This window comes from Barbatula barbatula, assembly GCF_947034865.1.
Source record: "Barbatula barbatula genome assembly, chromosome: 3".
Lineage (NCBI taxonomy): Eukaryota > Metazoa > Chordata > Actinopteri > Cypriniformes > Nemacheilidae > Barbatula > Barbatula barbatula.
The window spans coordinates 25287307-25308229 of NC_136764.1; the positions used below are offsets into that span (position 1 = coordinate 25287307).

The 20923-nt window shown below is 40.7% G+C and overlaps 1 protein-coding gene across 3 annotated transcripts; it reads left to right on the plus strand.

Moving 5' to 3' along the window:
• Positions 1 to 944: 944 nt before the first annotated feature.
• Positions 945 to 20908, plus strand: smg7 (SMG7 nonsense mediated mRNA decay factor). 3 transcript variants are annotated; one of them, XM_079453551.1, is made up of 23 exons: positions 945 to 1063; positions 6327 to 6358; positions 6746 to 6863; positions 7681 to 7813; positions 8454 to 8625; positions 8790 to 8861; positions 8964 to 9114; positions 9329 to 9464; positions 9581 to 9743; positions 9880 to 10036; positions 10211 to 10281; positions 10362 to 10422; positions 10525 to 10644; positions 11758 to 12175; positions 12253 to 12394; positions 12501 to 12880; positions 12989 to 13333; positions 16069 to 16218; positions 16594 to 16671; positions 16990 to 17143; positions 17251 to 17421; positions 17535 to 17689; positions 18243 to 20908. In XM_079453551.1, exons 1-23 carry the CDS (start codon positions 1038 to 1040, stop codon positions 18354 to 18356), a joined length of 3519 nt encoding a protein of 1172 aa, XP_079309677.1. In that variant the 5' UTR covers positions 945 to 1037; the 3' UTR covers positions 18357 to 20908. The 3 variants fall into 3 exon arrangements, with proteins under 3 accessions (XP_079309677.1, XP_079309679.1, XP_079309678.1); XM_079453552.1 differs by lacking the exon at positions 945 to 1063 and adding an exon at positions 3969 to 4056; XM_079453553.1 differs by lacking the exon at positions 16069 to 16218.
• The last annotated feature ends 15 nt before the right edge of the window (positions 20909 to 20923 follow it).

Genomic DNA, 20923 nt, shown 5'->3' on the forward strand with positions numbered 1-20923 from the left:
TTCATTATGTAAGGTCTTTATACACATCTGAGGACAATACATCCTCCAAAAATTACACACTAGACCTTTAAAACAAGTCCAGATGCTGACCAGATGCTCGGGTTAATGAGTTCTGCTGCTGAATAATTTGCTTATATATTAATGGGAATGTGACTAATCTAGACGCAACACCTGTCTGTGGCTTTGATTGACATTTTGAATAATTAACAAAATGTGCTTTGTTCCATTCGGTCGCTTTTAAAAGATAAAATTTGACTCACATATTTGGCATGGCACGAGTGATATGTTAACACCGGCCTTGGTAACAGGCATTTGAAACAGCAGAGCTTCGAAAGTCCTTCGACTATTATTTACTTCAAATTGGACTATTATTCCACTTCAAATGTGCCTACAAATCATTGTAATAACGAAGGTATGCGTATTTTTGTTTAATGGTAGGTGGTAAGTACAAGAACATTAGGGATTTCTTTCTTCAGTTTTGATAATAAATACACAATTAACATTTCACATAAGTTGCCAAGCTATGAATTGATACATAGTCCATGTCTCACAACTTCCAAAGCCTCCCCAGTCCAATATACCCCCCAAAGATTGTGTTGATGACATCCCTCCCTTTGATTTAGCACAGACTAGTTTTACAGAGATGATCCCTTATAATAAAACATGATATTTGAACAGTAGGCATGGGCCCATGAGTGTATTTTGCCTTGCTATTTTATTTGATTATACTCCTTTAATATACGTGTAAATGTCATGTGAAGGATGAGTAAAATAAATGTATAAAAACACTCAGTCACAGACCACACAACGCATCAGCCCTGAGAAAGGAGTGCACAGGGTTATGGTCACTTCCGGTTGGAAAATGCCCAAAATGTAACGTAAGAGAGCGAGGGGGCGCGGCCTGTGACGTAGTCAGCGCGCTCCTGTGTGTACGTCTGGACAGATTTCTACCAATGACGATGTGATGGATAATATGGCGCCTGGAGTAGATTTAGCTAGTGAACCTGTCGTTGTCTAAACACCGGCGATCCAACAGGATGAACCTCTGCGCCCAATATTTGCGGTAAGTTAAAGTCGGAGACAATCAGACTTTACGTGGCGACAGAGTTCGCGGTTTTATTATTGAGGCCAGATCTGGTTTATCGGAATGTTGCTTGGTTAGCATTGGCTGTCAGTGCTAGATGCCAGGCTAGTTAGCACAATAGCATGTTATCGAGACACGAAACTGAATGTAAGCAGAACGAGCAGATATTTAACTTAAATGTCGATTTGAATGCTTGAAAGAATCGTATATAAGCGAATCGAGATGTTTAATGAAGTGCAAGGAGGACAATGCTTATCTCCACGTCTGACGTGAGATTGTATGCTAGGTGTTGTGATATGTTAGCCCGCGTTAGCTACAAACATAGCGCTGGATGAAGTCCGCAAACAACCCAGTCACACATGCTCGCTGTTAAACTGACCACATCGTTCACGTAAGGTTAAAGGTGAAAACGTTGTTTTATTTATTTGGTTTGAAATCAAAAGACCTTCGTATTTTCCAAATACAAAGAAATCGCGTAGCTGCTGTAGTTAGGGCTCCATTTTCCTTTCATTTCAGGTCGAATAGTTCATTGCGGTGATGGAAGACATGCGACGATGTAACTTACTGATATTGTTTTGGTTCTTTGGCTTGATCGGAACGTGACTGTTGTGTTTTGGCTTTTTGTTTCATAGTTTTCATCTTGAGCGCATGTTCAGAAATTAACATGTTCGACTGGGACAAAGATCAGCGTATTGACTTTAATATGACGACTCTTTTTATAATTCCCCCTTTAGTTATTGTCATCCACCGTAAACGAGTCTCGGGTAAGGCTTCGTGTTTTTGTAGCTGATGGCGTCGGTAACCTTGGATTTGCTATCAAAACAATGTGAGGTGAATCTGCCGAGGGAGATTGTATGTGAAAGGTCGTCTTTATTTGACAAATCCAAAACGATATAAATGATATAAAACCATTTCAGAAAGTGTTTTTTCTTCCACTTTTACGTGTAAAGTGGTTGTGGGCAGCATGTGGCGAGATGTCTTGTGAAGGAATGATGGTGCTGTCGCCATAGTGATAGTGAGCGGAGACAGTGGATGGGACACGACTTGGTATTTTGGCTTGATAATAGCTGAAAATGTTATTTTTGTATTCGCTTTTGTTTGTATTTTGAAGCATCGTATCAATAAAAGCTGATGTCCGGGCTAGGGTTTACACAAACTGGATCAACCACTGACTTGCCTATTCATTCAACCTCATCCAAATGTGTGGTGTCGAGTGAAATTTACCCGCAATTTCCTGTTTAGTAAAAGGGGTCATACGGCGCGAATATGTGTTTGTGTCTTTGGTATGTTATAAATTGCCCATGAATGTCTGAGACACGTAAAATAAAACAAACTAAAGTGTCTGAACAAAAGATGCATTCTATCGAAAGCGAATGCTCACCCAGACCTGCCTGAAACGCCTCGATTAACCACACCCCCACAAATCTATGTCAGTGTGTGTGGTATGATTTGACCAATGGAGCTCTTCCACGTTTAGTACGACTCAGCTTGGCACAGCTCACTTCACTTTGGGTCACTTTGCTTTTCCATAGCAGTTTAGCACCGCTTTAACGTGGGTGGGGATTATAAACGTTTTGTCTTAGTTGCGCCGCCTCTACTGCCGTAACATCGTTGTAAACGTTACATAAACACACAAGAGATATATGGAGCGCATCGATGGCGTATGGCAGCAAAACAGAATACTGCTAAAAGTACCAGGGAGTTTGGGAGTTCTGCAACTCGTTTCCCGGACGAGCCATTTACACTTGACGTGCACACACAGCCTGTTTTATACTTGCGCGTCTCTGCCCCGTGCAACACATTTCCAAGCAATTTAATATTTTTTTACAAATACATTATTAACAGCATCATTACTGAAACTAACTGATTGATTTGTAATATACATTTTTAACCTCACTCACCTCTTTCCATGTACTGCTCTAATCTGTCACTTTTAACTTTGTTCTGTGTCCACCGATGAATAAAATCATCTCACGAAGTCCCGAAACAAAGCGCCTAACAAAAGAAAATGTACAGCACAGTGTTATGTGTGTGCGTGCCGAATGCGTCTGAGCGTGCATGTCCTTAAAGCGAGTGTATGCTTAATTTTAAAACAAAGAACAAGTGCAATACATAATATAAATGTGATAACCATATGTGCAACATTTTCTACGTTGATTAGGCCAGCCTGCTTTATAAGCAGTTTAATTTGAGATTTTTGTGAAGTAAAATCTCTCTCTCTTGCTCTCTCTCGAAAACGTGCCTGCTCTCACGCAGCACCCGATGCGTTCAGGTACCGAAATTTGGCACAGATCGATTTCATGTGAATCGATACTCTGTAGTACTGACGTAATACGGTCGGTGGCCTAAAAAGTACAGAGTCCGGTACCCAATCCTACATCCATCATTAAAATAACTCAAATGAAAACAATGTTATACTTATTTTCAAAACAAAAGCATAACAGTGCTACATGTAAATGTAATTACATGTCAATAACTCGGACTTAACAAACAAATCTCATTGGTAAAATAAAACATTTCGCTGGTTCTTGTTTGTCTCTGCCTATACTGCATCATTTCTGGAGTCATGGAATGGCTGTTTTGGGGGAAATAAAGATGGGTTGTGGTGTAGGGGTGTGCATTCGATAATTTGAATATTCGATCTGCAGTAGTTATTCGAATAATAAAAATGCTTTTTGAATTTAGCTAAAATATTGCTCTGCTGGCCAAGCATGTAAACTAATACTAACAGTTATACGTATATGCACTGGGTGGAGCTCTGGAGCGTGTAGTGAAAGACATGAGAGGAGTGATGCAGGGATGCATACGCCGCCACGAACGATGGAGAGGATGAGGCAATGCACCCTCGTCGGACTGAGCCAGTTCTTCGGCGATGATTACAAAGAGTCTAACCGAGACGAGTGGGAACAATTCTTGCTGGAGCTATGGATTCCTCCAGATCAAGTGGTGGAATGAAAACACGATGCGCTTCAGTAAGCTTAGTCGCTTAGCGCACCGTTATTTGTGTGTCACAGCGACATCTGTGCTGGCAGAGTGTGTTTTCTCTGCAGCTAAGGTGTCTGCCTGATTAAATTAAATTTAAAAAAACAAATATGTGAATATTCGTTTTTTATAAATTCAAATATTCGAATGTAATAATTGTGGAAAATGCACATCCCTATTGAGGTGTGCTGAGTATTTGGTCTTGCTGAATAAAGCTGTTTGCAAGCCGTTTATGTTCATTTCCATTATATTTCCATTTTTCATAAAAGTGCCAGGATCTGGTAAGACGCTGTGAGCCCATCTTTACTTTTGGTGATTGTGCAGTCCTGATCCCAAGAACGTTGTGAGATCTATTTCATTGATCTTTTGATCCATGTGATCATTGGTCCCATAAGATCAATCAAAACCGTGTCCAATATGACCCTGAGATTGTCAGAAAGAATGCATCCGAGCAATAGTGCGGTCTTGCAATAGACAGGTGTTCAAAAGACCTTTCCAAAATCCCTCTGGAACAGTGCATCCGGAAAGTATTCACAGCGCTTCACTTTTTCCACATTTTGTCATTTTACAGCCTTATTCTAAAATGGATTCAATTCATTATTTTCCACAAAATTCTACAAACAATACACCATAATCACAACTTCACAGCCTTTGCTCAATACTTTGTTGAAGCACCTTTGACGCAAATTACAGCCTCAAGTCTTTTTGATTATGATGCTACAAGCTTGTCACACCTATTTTTGGGCAGTTGCTCCCATTCGTCTTTGCAAGATCACTCAAGCTCCATCAGGTTGGATGGGGAGCGTCGGTGCACAGCCATTTTCAGATCTCTCCAGATATGTTCAATCGGGTTCAAGTCTGGGCTCTGGCTGGGGCACTCAAGGACATTCACAGAGTTGTCCTGTAACCACTCCTTTGTTATCTGTTATCTAAGCTGTGTGCTTAGAGTCATTGTCTTGTTGGAACCGTCGCCCCAATCTGAGGTCCACAGCGCTCTGGAGCAGGTTTTCATCGAGGATGTCTCTGTACATTGCTGCATTCGTCGTTCCCTCGATCCTGGCTAGTCTCCCAGTTCCTGCTGCTGAAAAACATAACCACAGCATGAAGTTGCCACCACCATGCTCCACTGTAGGGATGGTATTGGCCAGGTGATGAGCGGTGCCTGGTTTCCTTCAGACATGACACGTGCCATGCAGGCCAAAGAGTTTTAGCCTAAGAGAATTTTGTTTCTCATAGTCTGAGATTCCTTCAGGTGCCTTTTCATCAAACTCAAGGCAGGCTGTCATGTGCCTTTTACTGAAGAGTGGCTTCCATCTGGCCACTCTGCCATACAGGCCTGATTGGTGGAGAGCTGCAGAGATGGTTGTTCTTCTGGAAGGTTCTCCTCTCTCCACAGAGACATGCTGGAGCTCTGTCAGAGTTACCATCAGGTTCTTGGTCACCTCCCTGACTAAGGCCCTTCTCCCCTGATCGCTCAGTTTGGCCCGGCGGCCAGGTCTAGGAAGAGTCCTGATGGCTCCAAACTTCTTCCATTTACGGATGATGGCTCATTGGGACCTTCAATGCCTCTGTAAAATCCATTCCTGGCGGTCTACAGACAATTCCTTGGACTTCATGGCTTGGTTTGTGCTCTGACATGCACTGTTAACTGTGGAACCTTATATAGACCGGTGTGTGCCTTTCCAAATCATGTCCGATCTACTGAATTTACCACAGGTGGACTTTAATCAAGTTGTAGAAACATCTCAAGGTAGATCAGTGGAAACAGGATGCACCTGAGCTCAATTTTGATGTGCTTTTTTGTTTTTAATTTTTAATACATTTGCAAAGGTTTCCAACAAACTTCTTTCAAGTTGTCATTATGTGGTATTTTTTGTAGAATTTTGAGGAAAATAATGAATTGCATCCATTTGGAGTAAGGCTGTAACATGACAAAATGTGGAAAAAGTGAAGCGCTTTCCGGATGCACTGTACTTTGAATTGAGTGAAATGCATCCGATCTGCTGAGACCATCACAATGTTATCACTTAACTCATCCAGAACCATAGTAAAGTCCTTGTATGAAATAAGTGTATTAATAAAAGTGATTTGGTTGTGCTGTATTACTTCTGCTTTAGTTTCTCCTGTGGGCATCATGGGTGTGGTTGGCTCTTGAATGATGTTGCTTGTTGTGTTCCTTATCAGAAGATAAATGTTGACTGAATGCAAATCTCTTCTTTTCTCATGCAATGTTATTAATCTATGCTTTATTCCTGAGCAGGCAGGCAGAGGCCCTGAAGGCTGACATGACAGGTATGGTCCATCAGTTCAGTTTCTTCTTTTGTGTAGTGTGGTATAAACATATAGTCGTCATCATCAACTATATATTTGGAAATCTCTTCCATATCAAAATATTCATATGCAAATATTTAAATATCTCCTTCAGTTTTTTTAACAGTAGTAATAAGGAGTTGAATTATGTTATTGGAGTTGTTGATGTGATTTATGATATTGCTCGCAGTCTGTTGCTGTTTCATATTTGTCATCCTATCCTTGTCATTCTGGTAACCATGGCATTGAATGTGGTTACTAGGACGTCTTTCTCTGAAGTATCTGAAAGGCCCCCATAGACAGTGTCACGTTTAACAGGGTGTTTGCAGAATTATCCGTTTAACATGTTCCTCCCTGCGTGTCGTGCAGATTCAAAGCTCGGAGCGGCAGAAGTCTGGACATCACGACAGGCTCTTCAGGACTTATACCAAAAGATGCTGGTTACGGACCTGGAGTACGCCCTGGACAAGAAAGTGGAACAGGATCTGTAAGAATGCTAAAAATACACATGGATTCATATTCATTACATGCATGAGAAGGCATGCCTGCCGCAAGAGTTCGTTCGGAACATAGATCTGCAATATCCAATGATTTCATACAGCTTTCCTGTAGCCTAATGTAGGGGTGGGCGATATAGCTTCAACATAGTATCACGTTATCTCAAGAATATTTGCAGCCATGATATTTGTGACGATATAGAAAAAACCGTGGAGCAATATTTTATTGGTTATAGCAGCTGTATTTATTAGTGCAAACAAAATAAATGCCCATTTTTCATCCTTTTGTCATACGGTGGCAGCAGCAGCATTATAGTGCGATAGTGACTCCGAACAGAGTCCCGATCCGATACCTCCAGGTATATGAAGGTTATTAAAATATTACTATTAGCAGTTCAGCATTCTATAAAAGATAGCCTAACATATTGTCGCAAACATAATGACAGAATTCGTCTTTTCAACTAATTCAAATAGATGGATAAGATTAAACATTAAAATGGCCGTCTTTATCAACGAGCTATAGTTTACATGCTTTTATTGCAGTTTGTCCTCGTGAGGAGACAGAATAGCAGAGCTTCATTTGACACTGCCTCAAAACTAAAATACTCCAACACAATACTCAGTGGTTAAAACATGGCACTAGCAACGCCAAGGTCATGGGTTCGTCGATCAAAGGGATTGCACATAGTCAGAAACAAATGTGTAGTATAATGCAATGTAAGTCGCTTTGGATAAAAGCGTCTGCCAAATGCATAAATGTAAATGTTGTTAACTGTAATTGAGTTTTCTTAACACTTGTGTTTCCAGCTGGAACCATGCTTTTAAGAATCAAATAACAACACTACAGAGTCAAGCTAAGAACAGGGCCAACCCCAATCGAAGTGAGGTGCAGGCCAATCTCTCCCTGTTTCTCGAGGCAGCTAGCGGATTCTACACACAAGTAAGTGCTTTCAGGCTTTTGTGTAGGGATGCAACAATTCGGTACATATCTCGATATTTTGAACGAATTCAAAATGAAACATTACTTTTCAAAATATTAACAATTTCAGTAGTTTTTTGTCGCACATACAACTTAATAAAGAATGTTAACATTTGAAGGCTTCACTGAACCTTCTGTGCTGCAGGTTTGTTATTGAGTGTCAATTTTCATTTAGTTTTAGTCATAGTCTTTTGACTATAATGTCATTTAGTATATTTTAGTCATCCCCATCATTGTTATCATTTTTTTCCCCTTTCTCTCTTTGTAATATGGACCATTATTTACTAAATAAATACTAATAATTATATTTTTAGTCGATGAAATCTACATTATATTTAGTCTGCTAAAATATATCTGGTGTAACTAATTTATTTGGTGTAATTAAATGTTCCATACAGAGATTGAACTGTTTTTATCTCATTTATTTTACTCAAACCCTATTGGCTCGTCTCTGGATCGGCACTGTCTTTGCTTGAGACCGTAATAGAATTGAACATCATATCGTAAAATATCCCCATCTCTCCACAATCGCAATGTCATGTCATTTTTTCCTAAAAAATTACGTTCTGCAGGAGATCCAATTTGTTTCTGTTTTTTTCAGCTGTTGCAGGAGCTGTGTACAGTGTTTAATGTGGACCTGCCTTGCCGTGTGAAGTCGTCACAGCTTGGCATCATCAGCAATAAACAAAGCAGCACCAGCGCCATAGTGACGCCCCAGCCAAGCTCCTGTTCCTACATCTGCCAACACTGTCTCGTCCATCTTGGAGATATCGGTGAGCTTGCTCCAAAATGAACATTTGTGTAACGTATTTCCGTTTGGTTAAACATCATAGATGTGTGGCTCTGAAATATGTCATGTATAATAAATAAAAATGGCTATTAATGTTATGCACTAAAGAATTTGATTGGTTTATTTGTTGTTTTATGCAATCCACAGCACGCTATCGTAACCAAACCAGCCAGGCTGAGTCGTACTACAGACACGCAGCTCAACTTGTTCCATCTAATGGTTTGTGTCTGATTATTATATTTTCACACGTCCTCAGACACACAGTTTACGAATAGAAATAAAAAGAATAAAACCTGATGTTTTTACTCTTTCAACTTCCAGGACAACCATACAATCAGCTGGCCATACTGGCTTCCTCCAAAGGAGATCACCTCACAACAATCTTCTACTACTGCAGGAGCATTGCTGTCAAATTCCCCTTTCCTGCTGCATCCACCAACCTGCAGAAAGCTCTTTCCAAGGCCCTTGAGAGGTCAGATGATATTCCTAATGGGCCTGGAGACATGTATAACTTTCAACTGACAGGCTTTTACATTTGTGTGTATATATATTTATACAAATGTACAAGCCTGTCAGTACTGTTAGTAGTACATTTTAAAATGAACTCGCATTGAATCTTGAAGTCTTAACAAACAATGATTTGTTTGTTAATGCTTCATTCTTGTGTCTCCTTTAACCTTGTACAGCCGTGATGAGGTCAAAGCAAAATGGAACGTGTCTGATTTTATCAAGGCCTTCATCAAGTTCCACGGTCACGTTTATCTCTGCAAAAGCCTGGACAAGCTCAACACCCTGAGAGAGAAGCTGGAAGAGCAGTTTCAGGTATGGCCAAAAACGCTAATGGTTGACCTCATCACTGATGACTCCAAAACTGAAACATTGTTGACGGATCATCTTTCCATGAGTTCTTCTGACATTGTTCATAAATTGCCCTACAGAGACTGATTCTCCAGAAAGCCTTCAGCTCCCAGCAGCTGGTGCACATCACGGTGATAAACCTCTTTGAACTGCACCACCTTCGGGACTTCAGCAACGAGGCGGATGAGCAGAGCTACAGCTCGGATGAACAGATCAGCTGGATCCAGCTCCTCGGCCTCTTTAGTACGCCCTGCCCTATGTTACTGATTTCTAGGGAGTGATTGTATTTAGTAAAGTGACGATTAGACCGTCAGAAGTAACAAAGTATCACAAGCTGCAGTTTGGGATGATCTTGTAACGGAATTGTTTCTTCCCTTAGTGTCTTTCCTGGGAGTGATGCTAAGCCGTGCTTTGCTTAATAAGAACCGAGAGGAGATCACGGGGGAGTGCCCGCTCCCTGCTATCAAAGTGTCACTGGATTGGCTGAGGCTGAGGCCCAGCTTGTTTAGTGAAAGTGCCGTGGACAAGCGACAGCAGTAAGAAGCTTTTTATCTTCATACGTTATGTTTGCAGAAGCCCATCATTAAATACTGATCTCACACATTTCTGAAAAAGCTCTTAGCATAACTGATATTTAATATGGTTCATCCTGAGCCGATATTCTGAGCTATTGAACGTTGTGAAAATGACACATCTTTGGCATCTCGCAGCATCTGGCCGTGGCTGGTGTCCATTTTGAACAGCTTTCATCCGAAGGAGGAGGACGTGTCAGATGCATCAGGTATCGCATGCTTACATTGGAAAAAGATTCTGAGGGTAGTAGCTTAAGTCCACTGCTAATGTTGTGACTGTATTTCACAGTGATTCCTCTGCCTGAGGAGTTTGAGCTGCAAGGCTTTCTGGCCCTTCGGCCCGCACTACGGTAACCCTTCCTTGACCTTTTTTGATTTTCTTGCTGGCATAGTGCTTTTTCTTCTGTTAGCTGTATTTGATGTATTAACGTTGTTGTTCATGAACATTCCAGGATGCTAGATTTCTCTAAAGGACACCAGGGGATGGTGGTTGGCAAAGAGAGCCTGTTAGTTCATGCTCGACACCAGAGACTTGTCAGCCTAGGCAAGTGGGTGGCTGACAACCAATCACAGTGAGTCTCTGCTTCTCTTTTGTTTTCTTTTACTCATGGCTTAGTTCATCTTTCTTTCAGTTTCCATGTAACATTACATTCTGCTTTCTTTTAACGTCTATATCTCTGTTATGTGCAAGTGGGAGTTCCCAATAGAGATACATTATAAGGTTGATTCTCACGAAATCTCGGTTTCAAGATGTTACATAAATTTCCTAAATACATTCGCATTAACAAATTTCCAATATGAAATGTTTAAAAGAATGCGTTACAAACCTTTTACTGACCGTTTAACTTGATTTCCAAACATTCAAAATGTCCATTACCGTAACCATTTAAAACTGTCAATCCCATATAGCATGTTTTGCTAAATGAAACAAAGGGAAGCCATGATGCCCGAGCAAGATTTTATTAATCATACATAAATAATACATCAATGGATTCTATTTTAATAGAAAATTATACATGTATACATTTTTTTAACTGTAAATCGGTTTCAGTATTTCAGTAGAAAAAGCAATCGAATACTTGAATAATTCATTGTGCAAGGTAGAGAACACAGTTATTTTTATTACGACATGTTTTGTGTCACCGATTAAATGTTTAATAATAATATATTTATTGCCATAATATTTTTGAGAATGACCCATAGACATGCATGTGTACATATTACAGTAAACAATCTACAATGTATACAGTAAAGAATTTATTACACATATAGAGAACAACGATGTTTTGTCACAATATTTGTCTTTTTCCTATTATAAAAGGTTAGCCTTAAGTCATTTTAATGTTTTACCAAGAAAACATCCTCAAAGACATAGTGTGAGCAGTAATAAGGAATGCTTCATTGCAACAATAAATAAATAAATCGTCTGAATCTTCATGTACAGTTTTAAATGTCTATATATCATGCACCATCAAAGTTGAAAAGTCATAAAACGCATTCCAAATGGACCAAAATATACCATGTTTGTTACCATTTCTAAAGCAAGACATGAGGCAGTTTGGTTATCCAATGAGGACATGTCTAATTGTATTATATTTTCATGAACAGCCACCTAGATGTTTAGCCTCCAGCAGACAAACATTTCAGATATTTTACTGAGGAGGGCGATTTGATTTTGCCAACAGGTTGATCCAGTGTCGCATCAGTGATGGCCTTTTGCTCTTCATCACTGATATCCCTGAGATGGTGGTGGAGGAGCCACAGGAGAAAGACACACCTGTACTCCAGGAGTCCTCTAACGGAGAGCAGACCCCCAACGACAGCACCCAGGGCCTGAAGTCTGTCCTGTCAGCCGGGAAGAACCAGAACAGCGTGCTGGACGGCAGCGAGAGACCCGTGGTCACATTTAAAGAGAACATCAAACCCCGCGAGCTGAGCAAAGAGCAGATCAGGAACCAGCCCCAGAGGGATGCAGTGAAGGACAGAGCCGGCTTTAATAAAGGAAATGGAATTCAAGGGAAGAACGAGCAGAAGAAAGAGGGCAAGAGGAAGAGCGAGGTGAAGAAGAACAGTCATGATAAATCAACAGATGTAGGGAAACAGGTGCGATTCGTCCAAATTTCATTTCACTCAGTTAACCTCGAGTGTGACTATAAACTCGACTCTTGTTTTGTGTGAAGGTGAAGACTCAGACTGAGATGAGGAAGACACCAGTGTCTGAAGCGAGGAAGACTCCAGTCACACAGACTCAAACCACATGCTCATCTCAGTTTATTCCCATTCACCACCCTGGAGCTTTCCCTCCTTTGCCCAGCAGACCAGGTACACGCACGCACACACAAACACACACACACACACACACACACACACACACACACACTAAAGGTGTTCGACCTACATATTTACTTATCTGTGTTTGTGTTCTCAGGTTTTGCTCCACCTGCTTATGTAATTCCTCCTCCTGTGGCGTTCTCCATGAGCCCGGGCTTCACCTTCCCCGCAGGTGTTTCTGTCCCCGCCCCCTTCCTCCAAACCGCCTCCCACCCTCAGTCTGCCAATCAGGTACAGACGGGCAAACCCTCACACATTCCCTACAGCCAGCAGAGGCCATCTGGCCCAGGAGCCCTAAACCAGGGTCCTCCCCAGTCTCAACAGACTCAGCCTCCTCCCCTTCAGCCATCCCAGCAGGCCTTGCAACAGCCTGTTCAGCTACAAGTACAACAACAACAGCAGCAGCAGCAGCAGTCGCCCACCAAGCAGAGCTCACAGCTGGGCAAGAGCCCGCCGCATCTTCACAGCATGCCGCAGGTAATGCCATGTGTTTGTGCTGAGGTTTTCCAGACAGGATCTAATTACCGTGGTTACTGCTTGAATCGTGAATGCTGCTGCTAATAATCGTTCTTTTTGTCTCTGTAGCCTTTCATGCAGGTGACCGAGCAGGCTGGTCAAATGTGGAACCAGCACCAAAATCAGCCCAGCATGCAGAAAATGCCCATGCAGATGCCAGTCAAGCCGCCTTTCTTCATGCCCACCCAGGATCCCAGGAACCTCTTCGATCATCCCATGAGCATGCAGCCTCCTCAACCCAGCATGGACAAGAAGATGAAGTTTCCGGATGTCAAAGTGCAGGGTTTCTTTTGGGAGCCTTCGTACCACATGGGAGGAGAGGGCAGGGGTGGAATGGTCGACAGGATGGGCAAACGTCAGCCTGGAGTCTTCTGCCCCGACCAGGAGAACATGCCCAGGGGCCCTCCATATGAAGTTAGTCATTTAATTTACATTTCCGCATTTAAGCTTAATATAATACTGTCGTCCTTTATACTGCAGACATAGTAATATGAGTAGCGTCTACATGTGGATTGTATACAATACACGCATGACCTACTGTAGATTTCAAAATGGTTGGTCTATAACACACATTTGGTTTGTTTCAGCCATTTTCAAAATCGCTTTCAGACAGCTAAGAGTTGGGACATTTATATGCAAATGCATCACACGTTGACTTCACAATGCAACGTGATACACATCCGCTATTTCACATGCCATTTCAAACAATATTCACAGTATCCTGTAAGCTAGTATATCAGTGTGAACACAGGCTGCTCATTGGGGTTTTATTCCCTTTATTTGCGCTTTATACAGGTTTATCCCCTGTAATCTGTCATGACTTTGATTGTCATGGTTTTGGTTTTCCAGCATAAGCTGCAGATCATTTACAAATGCCTTCCATCTTATGGTAACTTCATCTCAGCGAGGTCTTGCTGACATGTGCATGCTTTCTGATCGTTCATCTTTTTTTCTCTAATGCGGCATCTGTTAAGACCTGTTCACTCCGAATGATAGTTACTACAGGGCTCAACATTAAGGATGGCCCGGGACCAGCATGAGAGACCCTCGGGCCTAGAGATGCTCTGATGCTAGTTTTTCTCTGCCGATCCGATTCCGATACTGAACTTACAAATATCGACCGACACCGATCCAAATCCGAAATCAGTTAATGTTTACCTTTTAAGGTTTAGAATGTTTGTAACTCACACAGTCATTAAATTAATCTGCTTTGTATATTCATGAAATGCATAAAAACTAAGATTAATAATATACACAGTATGACGAACATCTTTATTAAGAATTATTAAGAAGACTTTTCTTGTAAAATACTGCAAAATTTAAAATTGAATGAAATTAAATCGAGCTATCTGGAGTCATCTAATGACAATCTAAATTTTTTACGTATGAACATGCACGTTTGCAGACAGAAATATGTGCACATGCAAAATAGTACAAAAATATACCACAACTGTGTTTAAGGATAGTCTTCAAGTGACATTATCTGTTTTAAGGTTTACTTAAACAGCAATGGCAGGTTTTTTTAGGAATAGTAGCATAAGTTGGTTCCTTCTTTAACTTCTTTGCAGAACGTATAGGCATTTTACTATAAAAAAGAATGGCGCAATAACAGACAACTTTAAAAGAAAGTGAACTTATCTAAAATACAATTGAATAAACAAACACACATTTCTTAAGGGTCACAAAAACGCCTGAGAGAAATTTTTGAACCACGCCGTTTTAGTTAACCCAGTCGTTTGTGTCTTATTTATTCCATTCTTTATAATGATTAACAGCCATATAAAAAAATTAGACGTTTGTTATCGTGGCAGTTTTTGTAAATTGACAGCACTGCATTCTGAAAAAACTGCGTTTTTGCTCAAAAGGAAAAAGTAGTTTTTGTCTGCAATAAATAGCCCTCCAGTTTAACTTTCTTCGAACTTGAATGCAGCAATAACAACGATAAAAATGTAACCTAAAATGACCTGCATATTTTCAAAACAAAATATTATATAAAACAAAATAATAATAAGTAAAGCTATTGACCTACCTGTCTTGGGTCAAGCAAAGTGGCAACGGAGAAAAGTGGCTCATCCTCAATGTTACCGAGTCTTTCATTGACCGCTTGTAGTCCAGCTGTTTTCAATGTTCATCAAATAACGAAGGACTGATAAAATGATATCTTTTAGTAAGAGTTTATCTACATTCATTCAAAACACTGATTATTTGTATATTTGCTACAAAATACTTTGATTACTTATTTTATCACTTCGTTGTTAGTTATTAAAAATTTCTGTGAGTTAGGCTAATTGTTTTTATGGTATTATGGTACCTTATTTATTTAGATCACATAGATAAAACAACAAACAAAAAATAACTAGACAATATTATTTATTTGTAAAGTTTTTGGTGGGGCCAGTAAAAATGTGTCTCACTTGACCAGTAATGACCAGTAGAAAATGCACCAATAGTAATTTCTCTGCCGATATTGATACAGATTCTGAAGAGGAAATTATATTTCTTAACTTTATGAATGTTATTAATTCATGTAATGACAGTTAATATTGAATATCAAACTGGTTAGGTTTCTTAACATTTTCTACATACAGAGCACAAATTCATTGGCTTTTTTTATATATAACGGCAGATGGTGTGAAAATTGCTTTTACTGACCGATACCAATTATTGGCCGAGAAATCGGTGGATCTCTAGCACAATTGTAAAGATTAGAAAAATTTGATTTTTTATCAAATAAAACCATAAAAATCATTTAAAATTGAACAGGTTTATGCATTTGAAACGTGTGCTTAAAACGAGCAAAATCTGTTTATTTGGACACTAATATAGTTATCGTTTTTGGTGTGAACAGGCCTTAACTCTACAGTAAAGATATCAGTACAGGACACAAGTGAGAGAGATTTATTTTCAGGTGCTATTGTGTCTTTTACTTGAATAAAACCACATTTACACCCCACAAATCTAGTTTGGCGCATTCTTGTTGGCCAACAAAGTGATTGCAGTGAATTTCTGAGCCTTTTGATTGGCTGAAGCAGAAATCAGGGTGAAAATGGAGCAGATCTTCACGAGCTTCCTATTTTCTTACATCCTGTTTCTCTCATCTCTCTTCCCTCTTTTTTCCTCCTTCCCCGTTGTTCTTCGTCTCTCACTAGGACAACAAGAGCTCCCCTCTTCTGCCCCCAGACCTGTTAAAGACTCTGGCAGACTTTGAGGAGGAGGAGGAGCTTCTCTTTACTAAACCTCATGATTTCTACCAGGCCTTGGCTGGTCCTCTTAGCTCTGCTCCTGGAAGAAACATCTTTGTATGTAGCTCTCCTCCTATAATGTTATCAGCCTGGAGTGGATGGAGTTTTTCATTTGTTTATGAAACGAATCCTGTAAAAACTGTCAGTCATGTTAGACACACCCATTTATTCTGTAATACTTTGTGAGATTTTAAGTTGGATAGAATACAACTTTAGATCTAAACGTGGTTTAAGAGAATCTTGAGATACGGATTCAGTCAAGTGTGTCCAACGTTTGGACTGATAGTCTGTGTATGTAAATATGTATAAGTAATAAATGACTATGACAGTATTCTGCTCAGAAATGACCTGATCTTATCTGTATATTTCAGTTTTGGAACTTGAATTTGTTTTGATGTGGTTAAAATGGTTTTATTACTTTTTTCTCTGTAGCTGCCAAGTCAGTCAAGGCTGGACAGTGGATCTGATGTGATCGGTCAGTCCTCTCTTCTCCCCAGATTTTCCATTCAGGTAAACCTGCTGTGCTCAAAAACACATATTTACTTTAGTCCTCCCTTGTGTTATGACTCTAAAGAGTCACCAGGTGGCAGTGTTTTAAACATTTTTAGTTTGATGGTTTTGAGGTGGATTTGTTATCACTTATGGATCATAAAGTCATTGGCAAAAGTAACTATAGATGTTTTTGCCAGTCCAGTTCTGGCTTACAGAATTTTATGATCCCCTCTTCTCTCCATTATCATCTGTCATCTCACCAATATAGTAACAATATAAGCGACACAAATTCTGATAAATAAAACATTCCTGCAAATGATGCCAATCTTTTCACAGGAGAGCTACCAGAACAACAGCATTTTTAGCGAGGCCTACGGTAAAAACATGCCCCCTGCTGCTAAGCCAGACGCACCCATGATGCACCAGGAGCCCTCTCTTTACTCCCTGTTTGAAGGAACTCCATGGTCCCCCTCACTTCCTGCTAGCTCTGGTATTTAAAATGATTCATTTAGTTATTTCATCCGTTTGTGCAACAAAGTAACGCAGAGAAATATGAATAAAACACAAATCATTTCTAACCTCTATTGTTTTTAACAGATCACTCAACACCAGCCAGTCAGTCCCCTCACTCTTCCAACCCGAGCAGTCTGCCTTCGTCCCCTCCCACCCACAACCACAGCTCCTTGCCCTTCTCCAACTTCGGCCCCATTGGGACGCCCGACAGCAGAGACCGCCGGGCACCTGACCGCTGGAAAGCTGACAAGACCGGTAATACTGCCAGTCATCTCACTGAGTGCATAAAGGCTAATGGTTCAGTCAAATGATGATGCTGGCTCTTACGAGGAGGAATGTAACTATTCTGGTTGTTTTATATTCACTAGGTGTGAGTGGCTTTGGGTTGGACTACCTGCCTTCGGCTTCGTCCTCATCTGTGTCAGAGAACAACAGCTGGCACCAGGGGGCGCCAACCAACAGCTGGGCGGCCCAGGACATGCCAATGGAGGATTCCTCTACTGTCCTCCTTGACAGTTTTAAGGTACTGTGTGATTTCCCCATGCATTTTTTCTCTTACACATAAAGTTTCTGCAGATATCAAGCTTCATATATTTGTAAAGCATCCTTGAAACATCACAATAGCTCAATAGGCATTTTGTGATTTATAGTTTGTTGTTTTCAGATTTATTATTACGCTTTATTGAAAATAAAAAAAAACTATAGAATTTGGTAAAATTATTGTTAGTAGTACACGTAATAATCACATGTTTTAATTTGACCTAAACACATAACTATAAATAGTAGGGATGTAACTGTATCAATGCTTGCAATATCTTAAAAGACAAATAAAGACTTTGAAATGCAATGCTGCAATGATGTGTGTGTATATATTTTTTTAACTATATGTTCTATACATTAAAATTAAAATTTCGGAAATATATATATTTTAATATACATTAAATATATACATAAGTATAGTACTTTATTTGATTAAGAGATGTTTTAAGTTGAAGTAGTTTTAAGAAAATCTTGATTCGGGGATCGCACTGGAATGTCACGCGTTCATGTTTCCGTTCCTCTTTCTCTTTACGCAGTCAATCTGGTCGAGCTCTATGATGCAGCCCGGTCCATCTGCGCTGGAGCAGCTCCTGATGCAACAGAAACAGAAGCAGCAGCGCGGCCACGGCAACATGAACCCGCCACACTGAGAGTCCACAGGGAAGAAGCACTTGTGTGAAACACGATTCAACGGAAGAGGTGAACCACCACAAGCTCCAATCGGAAATTTCCAGCATTACCTGCGCGTGGAGGCTGGAGACGGCGAACGATGCGAAGCGACAGGCTCCAAACGAACAGCTCGCCTGACCGACGGGGGACGTGCAGCCCTCTTACTCTCCTCCATCTCACTCACTCTGTCTGTCTCTCTCCCCGTGCCTCTACGGCGACGAGGGCGTGCGAGCGTCTGACCCGTCACGCCGCTCAGCACGTAGCCGCTGCAGAACACTGACTCTGAGGGAAACAACCTTCCTCTCTGATTGCCACCTCACTTCCTCTGGGGGTCAAAGGTCATTCTCCTGTCTCATCCGGACTCCTTGACTGCAGACTCTGGACTTAGATGCCCTCATGCCGCCCGCTTAAACGGCTCTGTGTTACCGACACACAGAGAAGGTGTTTGTGCACGTGTGTGTCAGAAAAGGATGTTTAGTGGTGGGCAGGAGTGGCACCACGAGGGACAAAAAGAAAGAAGGACTTTTTCGCTTTTTATTCCAAATCTGGATTCATTTTCTCAGAGGAGGGAACTGTGTCGCTGTGTAAAAAAAACCAAGAAAAAGTTGGATGAATGAAGGATGAACGTGTTCTTCTAGAGAGCACGCTGGGATATTAGAAGATAGATTGACACATGGATTACGATGTTGTCATGTACAGTCTGATTTGTAAGAAGTGTTTGGAGAACGGGACGGGGAAAGTCTCATGTTGGAACCATTATGAAGCTTATAGCTACATTAAAGCTCGATCAGTATCAGACAGAGCTGGGGTTAGACTATAGATGTAGGACGTAGTATCATTAGCTTCAAGAGACTGCAATTATTAACAATACTGTATTTCGTGACTTGTTCTGTAGCAGTTTTAGCTCTCTGAAATATTATTCAGTAAATATGTTCAATAGTTAACTGCTAACGGGGGAGTTCATTATGTGCCGCCCCTATTTCTTGCTCCTTCCTGTTTTTTTGAGCATCTTTATGCTAGCTTACATGCGTGACGCGTCTTTCGTTCATGTTCTGCCTTTTAATGGTTTTATCAGCTCTCTTTGTGCCTGGTCTGTGTTTTCTCTTTTCCTTTTGTTGTTTTTTGTTCCGTTTCGTTTTAATGGATTGTTCACATCGCTATCATGGTTGGCACTGTTGGGAAGTTAATAGCTAGACAAACAGGGAGACTGAATATACAATCTCCGCAGCCGCCGTACACAGTTCAAAAGCCACTGAGAACTCTCCATAGCCGCCAACTGCGCTTAGGCTAAAGAAAGACATCCGACAGGACTGTAGAACCGCAAGCGTGCTAGTTACGCTAACTTTTACCGCTGCGCTTAGCACTAAGAAACAGGAGGAAGAGCGTTAGCCCTGCTGCTTTACTCTGTAATGTTCTTGTAACATATATCATTGGCTGCCTCTGGGTAGCGGCCCAGGCTGTAATGGTTTCTCTCATACTGATTTTTCAGTAGATGATATAGCACTGAGTTGACCTTTTAAGGATCTCTGAGCTTTTTGGTTGGTAGAAATGTTTCGGGGCCAGGGGTTAGCGTTGAATAGGCTGGGATATGTATACAAATGTTCACAGTGGATATTTCTTCCTGGTTAAACCGCAAAAGCGATTTTCGTTCGGCGAAAGGTTATACGACAGATGTAATCTCTTGTATGATGAGAATAAAGCGTGTTTTTATTTTTGAGTAGAGAACATTTTATCAAAGACAAACTTTAAATGACGTGTCTATTTGCCGTGTGATTGTGCTTATCTCTTGTTGCATTTAAAATCGTATAAAAAATAGAGGTATAAATAATCAAAGGAACCTTAGAAGTTCAGTTTAGGTCAAAGTAAACATTTGAAAACGTTTCGACGGGAGCCTCGGGCCCCGTACTTTTTTCCTTTTAGAAATGTTCAACATGGCGTTTCAGAAGTCTGTGCTCTGATTGGTTGGTCGCTGTGGATGCCTAACATTCTTTTATTTTGGATGGACTTGTGGTGCACAGTCTTGTGAATGTGCTTTAGTTTTGGACGCCCTGTATCTCACTGCATTGTAAATGTGGATTCCCCTGTTGTCCAGCATCCAACTTTTAACTGTGGCTTCTGTAGTGATGTACATTACTATGCTGATCACAAGGACAACAGCCTTGCGCCTTTGCGCCGTAATATAACATTCCAATGGTAAAGCTAAAAAAAACCCCCAGAAAAAACAGCCAGCTTTTTACAGCAACTGCACAGGTAAATTTACCACTAAGTAAAGTTCTCCCAACCTTAAGTTCAGTCTGCCACTCCTGAAATTCTGCATGAAATACATCGGTCAGAATGCCTTGTGTTTTGGATGAAGGAGATATCGGGTTAAGTTCTTTGTTTGTTTTTTTTTTAAGCAGAATTTGTCAGGGAATGATTGGGGGTGAGGATATCTCCTTCTATAATGGGCTTGATTTGTGTTCTTGTCTTTTTGTGGACACTTATAAATGCTGACATCAGCTATGCCTTTAATAAAATAAACCATGTCCTCATATATGAAGTCCACGAG